The sequence below is a fragment of the Tursiops truncatus genome, chromosome 13 (genome assembly GCF_011762595.2).
Source record: "Tursiops truncatus isolate mTurTru1 chromosome 13, mTurTru1.mat.Y, whole genome shotgun sequence".
Classification (NCBI taxonomy): Eukaryota; Metazoa; Chordata; class Mammalia; order Artiodactyla; family Delphinidae; genus Tursiops; species Tursiops truncatus.
The window spans coordinates 23,145,630-23,153,642 of NC_047046.1; the positions used below are offsets into that span (position 1 = coordinate 23,145,630).

General features: G+C 53.5%; 1 protein-coding gene across 6 annotated transcripts in view; it reads left to right on the plus strand.

Moving 5' to 3' along the window:
• Positions 1-6,495, plus strand: part of TCN2 (transcobalamin 2) — a 33,978-nt gene extending 27,483 nt beyond the window's left edge. For 5 of the 6 annotated variants that reach the window (XM_073790300.1, XM_073790302.1, XM_033837189.2 and 2 more), the window contains 4 exons: positions 105-291; positions 1,134-1,305; positions 3,680-3,795; positions 5,925-6,495. In XM_073790300.1, coding sequence (XP_073646401.1) covers positions 105-291; positions 1,134-1,305; positions 3,680-3,795; positions 5,925-5,986 — 537 coding nt within the window. In that variant the 3' untranslated portion in view covers positions 5,987-6,495. Of the gene's footprint in view, positions 1-104; positions 292-1,101; positions 1,306-3,679; positions 3,796-5,924 lie in introns of those variants that run through there. The other variant, XR_012325255.1, reaches the window with a different exon arrangement.
• The last annotated feature ends 1,518 nt before the right edge of the window (positions 6,496-8,013 follow it).

Genomic DNA, 8,013 nt, shown 5'->3' on the forward strand with positions numbered 1-8,013 from the left:
GGGCTCCACCCTGGTGGCTGGTGGGAGGTGGACTGGTGGAATGCTGGAAGAACTGGCCCCTCCCCGCTGGCTGACCCACCTCCTCTTCCCCATTCCATCACCAGTTGCTGATGGCCTCCCTTAGGCCCACGGTGGAGCTGGGCACAGCATGCCTCAAGGCCAAGGCTGCTCTGTTGGCCAGCCTACAGCACAAGGCCTTCCAGAACCCTCTTATGATTTCTCAGCTGCTGCCCATCCTGAACCAGAAGAGCTATGTGGATCTCATCTCTCCAGACTGTGAGGCACCAAGAGGTAGCCGGGCCTTTCATAGAAGCCCTGCTCTTTTCAATCTGCAATGAGGTCTGCCTGTCCCAGGAAGGGAACTTGCTCCATCTTGATTTGCTGAGTCAACAGGGGTTTGCAGGTGTGCATGGGACACACAGGCAGCTAGAATGCAGTCACAGATGCTAGAAGCTCACAGTGTGGGGAGGGAGATATCAAATGGTGAGCTCTGGGCAGGCCATGAATCTCCAGCCCCTTGTGTGATACCCAGTACAGAAGTGTTCGAATGAATGAATGGCGAGAGACACATTTCTGTTAGCTCTGATACATCATAATGAGTCCCAGTTAGCTGCTTGAATCAGAGCTTCATCTGGGAGAGGGACTGGGGTGGGTGGGTGAGATTTGCCAGTGGAGAAGAGGGGAGGAAAGGCAGAGCAGGGAGGGGGCAGCAAGGGCAAAGGCTCAGAGGTGTACAAGACTGGAGTTGGGGGGAAGGGTCTCACTAAAGAGTGGGGTTTGAGAGAGTGAGCTGGAGTGGCAGGCAGGAGGGTGAAAAGGAGGGGAGGCCCTCAGAGGTAACATGTATGTTCTAGAAATAACCCTGGGTGGGGGGTGCTTGTGGCAGAGAGGTGGGAGGGGGGTACTAGAGGCAGAAAAACCAGTGAGGGGCCTGACCTTGGGTGGCGAGGGTGGTGGGAGCTGAGAGACGGGAGGCTGGGAAGGCAGCCAGATGGTGGTGGTGTTGACCGGAATGGGACCGAGGGGAAGGAGGAGGTCTCGATGGGCCACAGTGTCTTCCAGGGAAGAAAGGAGGACTAAGGCCTTGCCCCCTGCCCTCAGATCAGCTGCCCCTTCCCCTCTCCCTGGCACAGTCCTGTTGGAACCAGCTACGGAGACCCCTTCACAGACCCAAGTCCCAGAGTTCATCCATGTCACGCTGAAGGTCTCCAGCACCTTTCTTTCGTACAGACACTCCGTCTCTGTCCCTGTCAGCTCCTCTTTGGAAGATGTCCTGAAGAAGGCCCAGGAGCACAGCAGATTCACGTGAGACTGCCCCCCCACCCCCCGCATCTCCCAGCCCTCACCCGACTCGACCCCACATCCCCAAAATGGGACGTGGATGGGGCAAGGGATGAAGAGAGGGTTCCCTTGGGAGAGGCCCGGGCTCTCTTCCACATTCTCCGCTGCCGACTCACCCACGCTGTGGCGGAAACAGGCATCATGATTAGGAGAGCAGGCTCCCGAGGCAAACCCTCCACATCTGGAATCCCAGCTCCGCCTCTGTCCAGCTAGGGACCAGGCCAGTTATTTTCCTGCAGCTCATGAGGATGGCAGTTGTGCTCCCCGCATCCACCAGAGACCATGCAGGAGTCCAGGAATTAGTGCGCAGAGAGGACATGGTACATGCTTTTTGTGTGCAGGGTCCCGCACTTAGAAGTGCTTGATACATGTTAGCTTTCAGAAGAATAAGAATTTTTATTATCAAACAATCTTGGTCTAATCCCTGTGATTATTTAATTACCTGGGCAACAAGCCCTCTGCAGAATGTGGAGGTGGGACAACAGCCTTAAACTTGCTTCTCACCCTGAGATTTGACAGATCTGAGGACAAGCATTTCCAGAGCACTGCTCTGTGCCAGCTGTGTCTGTGCCTAAATAAGATGGGAGGGATCACCAATGGGGATCTGGCCCAGAGAATGAGTACCTTCCACCAGACCCCACTAGACCCCAGACTTCTCTTCTAGAAAAATGTGCCTCAGTTTGAGAGGGTCCCAATTTCCGTTCCCAACTGGAGCCCCCAAAGGACAGCATCCTGCTGCCAGGGAGGACCCACAGCTGGCACCTTGGGGTCATCTGGGGCAGGGAATTTCAGGCCAGAGATATGCAAAAACCCCTATAAAGGCTGAAAATTCTCCCAGACCCCAGGTTATTTCTGTAATAATATGACTTAGATGTGTACTAATGTTTACTATTTAAAGTCCTTTCTCTTTTTGGCTCTTAGACGGCTATAAATCCTAAATAGCTTTGCAAATTAAGTACAAAGAAAACTGTGAAACCAATAACATTCAAATAGGGACTGTCTGCTGAGGAGCAGGTGTACACACCAGTGCCAGTGAGCCCGACGTGCTCAGCACTTTCTTGGGTTTGAGCTGCTGTCAGGCGGAGTTTGCACAGGCAGCTGCAGCTTGTACACTCTTCCCTGGCCCCGAACATGCCACTTATTACCAAGCCGACCTCAGTCCTCTGGGGGCCACACACCCTTGGGCACCCTTGGGAGGCCTTAGTCCGGCAGGCCCTGGGATTACCTAGAACCTGCTGGTATTCGTGTTTGGATATTGTCATCAAAATGGAAAAAAATTTGAACTTAACATTTTTATTCAGAACTCCAGGACCTCTGAGAAAACGTCAGGGATACCAATCTGAGAAATAATTCTCTTGGTGGTGGAGGGGGTGTGGAGGCACATTTGAGGCATGTAAGTGCACAGCAGAGAAAGCTGGATTCTAGAAGGAGAGAGAGGAAAAGAGAGAGAGACGGAGAGAAAGAGACAGAAAGAGGAGAGAGAGAAACGGAGAGAGGCTGGTCCAGAGCGGTTCTCCGGGCAGCCATGTGGCCCCGCACTTAAGGGAGGACTGGGGACGGGCTGCTCCCTAAAACCTTCCCTTTGACCAGGTCACCCTGAGGGTATTTCTGTTTCTTAAAACTACGAAAACCCTCCCTCTCTAAGAACAACACCATTGATAAGGAGACAGGAAGGACAGGGCCACAGTGTTTTAAGAGGATCCCTTTGGGGACCTCCCTGGCGGTCCAGTAGTTCAGACTCCAGGCTTCCACTGCAGGGGGTGCAGGTTTGATCCCTGGTCCGGGAACTAGGATCCGGGATCCCTTTGTGTTTGTGGCAGTGGCGTCAGGGAGGGGTGGCATGAAGAAGGAGTCTCTTGGTTGCAAAAGCCAGGAATCTAATCCAAGCCTCTCTGGTAGTGGGGAGCATGGGGTGTGTACAGTCGGAGAGAAGACTGAGCAACCCAGCCATAAGGAGGGGGGTGCCCCTGAGCCACAGAAACTTACGGAACCAGAGACCCAGAGCCACCACTGGGCGTCTCTGCCTCTGTCTTGCCTGTTCCTGCTTCTTTCTCACGCTGGCCTCCCTGTCTCTCGTGGGCCGTTGTCAGCTTCTGATTCCCACCCCCTGCAATGTCAGCCCCCAGAGGGGATGCAGTCCCCCGAGTGGGCGGTGTCCTTCGGGCTGGAGAGGAGGCGTGGAGGAGAGACCCATGGTGAGGTGGCCCAGGAAGGGTTTGGCTAGTGCTGCCCTGAGAGCGAGGGCAGGACTTGCCTTGTGTGGGTGGTTCTACTTCTGCCCTTGGGTCGAGGGGAGCAAAAGTCACCTTTCCTCCCTCTTTGCCTGTCGCTTTGGTAGGTATGGAACACAGGCCTCCTTGTCAGGCCCCTACCTGACCTCTGTGATGGGGAACAAAGCTGGGGAACGTGAGTTCTGGCAACTCCTCCGAGCCCCCGACACCCCCCTGCTGCAAGGTGAGTCTGGTGGCCAGCCCCCTCTGGACGTGTCCCCCAGCCCAGCCCTGTCCCAGCACTGAGGCTTTGTCGACTCACGCCAGCTTTCCCCTGAACCTTCCTGGGCCTCAGCCTCAGATAACCACTGATGCTCAAGTTTGCATATAATGTATTTAACTGTATTCTGAAGAATTTTTATATACGTTATTGTGGCAACTCTAGGAAAGCAGATAGGCAAAAAATAAGAAAATTAAAATTGCTCGTAATCCACTACCCAGAAATAACTTCTTTTAACTTTTGGTGTATTTTCTTCCAGATAATTCTTAAAATATGTACGTTTGTTTTTTCATAGAAATGAAGCCATACTCTATAGCAGTGCTCTCTGATAGAAATAAAATGTGAGCCACATTTGTAACTCTAAATTCTGAAGTTGGTGAAAGTAACATTAATAATATATCTTATTTAGTCCAATACATCCAAAATATAATTCCAAGATGTGATCAATGCAAAATTATTAATGACATATTTTGCATGCCTGGTTTTTGTACTTTTCAAGTGCTCAGTAGCCACATGTGGCTGATGGCTGGCATATCGAATGGCACAGCTCTATATACTGTTTTGCAATTTATTTTTTTCAGCTGTAACATATTGTAGCCATCTTTCTATGTTGGTATATGTAGGTCTTCCCCTTTCTTTGTAATAGCCACATAGGATATCTCATTCAGCAGGGTGCTTTGGGCTGCAAGTAACAGAAATGTAATACAAACTAGTTTCCACGACATCCATTGGCTCATCCATTGGCTCATGTGACCAGATTCCAGTGGGAGCAAGGACTTCAGCCTCAGCCCCACATCCCTGTGACTCTCCTCCTCTCTTTGCTGGCTTCCTACCTCCAGAGAGGCTACTCTGTGTCTTCCTGGGGCTGCTCCCTTTTATGACTTGGGAAACTTGTCTCTGAAACCCCCAACAAATGTCTCCTGGCATCCTGAAGGCGGACTTGGGACACAGGCGCGTTCCTGGACCCATCCCTGTTGCTAGGAGATGGCCCAGATTCTGCGCCCATCATTGGCTAGAGAGAAGGGACCATGGCAAGACTGGCTTAGGCCAATTAGGGCCCAGCCCTGGCGTGGAGTGGGATGAGTGGACCACAGCTTATCAACTCCTGCTGGACCTTTAGGGTGTCTCCAGTTTTAACTCTTATGCCCCAAGCTGTCATAAGCATCCCTGAGCCCAGTTACCAGACAGACTCTTAAGGGTCATCTGTCCCCACTCCTGCTACCTGAAACTTCTAGTGGGCATTTGCCATGGGCCGGGCATTGGGCCAATTGCTTTACAGAAGGTGGGACTTGCTGAGGGAGCCCAGTAAAAAGCATTCTCTTTTCCTGCCTGGCTTCTGGACAAATGGAGAAATAAAACCAAGAGGTGACAGATGGAGAGACCAGATCTGGCCTCTATTACTGAGAAAGACTGGACAGAGGAGGTAGCCGAGGGGGAGAGCCCAATGGACTTGGCCATGAGGCAGACATGGATGGTCGTGTCCTCTACCTACCCCCTTCGACTCCCACTCCAGCAGGAAGCCCACTCCCATGGGGAAAAAGGAGGGCCCGGTTGTTGATATCACTATTATCCTCATTTTAGAAATGGGAACACCAGCACTCAGGTTAAATAACCTGCCCAGAGTCACACCCCTAGTGAGTGCAGAGCTGGGGCTTGACCAAGGTGTCGTGCTGGAGCCTGGATTGTCCCTAGTGAGCAAAGGCTCACTTCACTCATGGTCCCCAGACCACACCGAGCAGGTCCCTCTTCCTGATGGCCCTTTGGGGGACTATGAAGACAGTGACCCTGCTGGTCAGGTGTTGTCAGGGTCTCTGGTTCTTTTGGCCCCATGTTGGTTTTCCGGCGTGCTGTCCCATACCCTCCCACACCCTCTGGGGGTCCCCCACTGCAAAATGAGCCTGTGGGTCTCAGTGACCCTGAGGTCACAACTGAGTTCAGAGTCTCCAGACTGGCTCTGGACAGGCCCCCAGTCTCCCTCCACCAAGCCCTGAGCCCATCTTACAGACCGTGGCCTCAGGGCAGGGGTCCAGAAGGTGAGGTTGGTGGGGGGAACACTCCGCCCTGTTAACTCCCAGCCCACAATATTTCTGCAGGTATTGCTGACTACAGACCCAGGGATGGAGAAACCATCGAGCTGAGGCTGGTTGGCTGGTAGACCCCAGGCTCACCACCCCAGCTGCCTCCCACACTTCCTGGGCTTCTGCCCTCCCTCCAGACATCCCTGTAACAGGCACACGCCTGACCCTGCTGCCTCCTCTTGTGCACTTGTCCCCGGATCGCCACAGCCACCACCCCTGCGGGGGTCCTAAACTACCACCCACCCTGGAGCAGGGAGCCCAGCACCTTCCGCAGCAGGTCTGTCTGCCCAGGTCTGGCCCCACCTGGCCCCGCAGGTGTCCCATGAAGGCCACTCATAGGCTGGAGGGCGTGAGCATCTGACTCCTTGGCAGGAGGAGGCCACCGGCCACTGGCGTTGTGAGTACCGCTTGCTCTGGGATGGGGGTCCCGCAAGGAGAGCTCTGTGGCCCTGACCCTAGCTTTCCACTCTTTACTCCATCGGGGCTGCTGCCCCAGAGCCGACTGCGGCATAGCAGCTGGCGAGGGCTCTGCGGGGCTGCTGTCAGCCCACTTCCAAAATGATTAAAGAATTGATTGTGCACATGCCCCAGGGTCCTGATGTCTCATGCTTGGAGCCAGTGCGGGGGCTGGGAGCAGAGAAGGAGGAGAGAGGCCCGTGGGGAGCAGAGGAGGGGGGTAAGCATTCTCCTGGGTACAGGTGAGGGGTGCACAGGAACGGTGCTGGCGGTGGTGACACTGATTACTGTTCAGGGAGTGTGTACTTGCTGGACGCTCTCTTGCACAACTCTGAGGTTGTTGATGTTTCTGTTTTCCTCTCTGCTTTACAGAGGGAGAGTGTCTGGTGGGGGGAGCGTGGCTTAGGAGACGACAGACCTGGCCTGGGGAGGCCTCCTGGTTCCTCCACTCAAACACTGAAAATCAGGGGCTTTCATGATTGTGTCGACTTAAAAAAACAAACAAAAAAAAGCATAACATGAGAGTAGCGAGTTAAGTTTTCTTTGGGGCAAAATGAGGACTATAGCCCAGGAGACAGCATTTCAGATAGCTCTGAGAAACTGCTCTGAAGAGGTAGGGGAAGGGTCAGCACTATATATGATCTTAGCGAAGGGGGTACATGTGGTCAAACACACATTTGGGCAGAGATCTGCTGCTCGTCTCGTGAAGGTTACTGCTAGTCACCATTACTGCTAGGCTCCATTAATGATTTTAGTCCTTTTCTAGATAAGAGAAGATGCAAGAATTGGGCTCATAAAATCTTCTCCTAAAAATATCTGCCTGTTCTGCCTGTTTTTCTCAGAGGACAGAGTGCCTCATTCCTGATCTCCACCCTGAACTCCTTTCAGGGTGTGTCGAAGGTCAGCGGCTACAGGAGCTAGTGACCTAATCCTCCTAGAGGCAGATGGCGGTTGACAAGTTTTAGTTGGCAAGTGTTAGGATTACATGGCAGAGTCCAAATGCAACTGGAGGCCCAGGACCCTAGAGCTTTTCCCTAAGGCACAGTCAGGCGCCACCCCAGGCCTCAGCGGCCAGTGGGGTGGGGACCCTGCCTCTCTGTGGGAGGGCCTGGGCTCTGGGCTGCCCTCTGGGAAGTAGGGTTCAGGCCAGGCAGGCACCCCACAAGCCCCACCCCACCGAGGTTAGGAAAGGGGTCTGCCCTTGGAGGGGCCCTCTGGCAGCATGTCAGGTTTCAGAGTGACTCTCACAGGGCCGTCCACGCCATGGATTAAACATGTGCTTCTTCCTCCGATATTTAGGGTCTGGGCAAGTAGGGGAAGTAAGCGATTTAAAAAGTGCTTTACAGGGCTTCCCTGGTGGCGTAGTGGTTGAGAGTCTGCCTGCCGATGCAGGGGACACGGGTTTGTGCCCCAGTCCGGGAAGATCCCACATGCCACGGAGTGGCTGGGCCCATGAGCCATGGCCGCTGAGCCTGCGCGTCCGGAGCCTGTGCTCTGCAACGGGAGAGGCCACAACAGTGAGAGGCCCACGTAACGCAAAAAAAAAAAAAAAGTGCTTTACAGACATCCAAGTACCTAAAAGCCAAATGAAAAAGCCGCCTGTTTTTTTTTTTTTTTTTTTTTTCGGTATGCGGGCCTCTCACTGCTG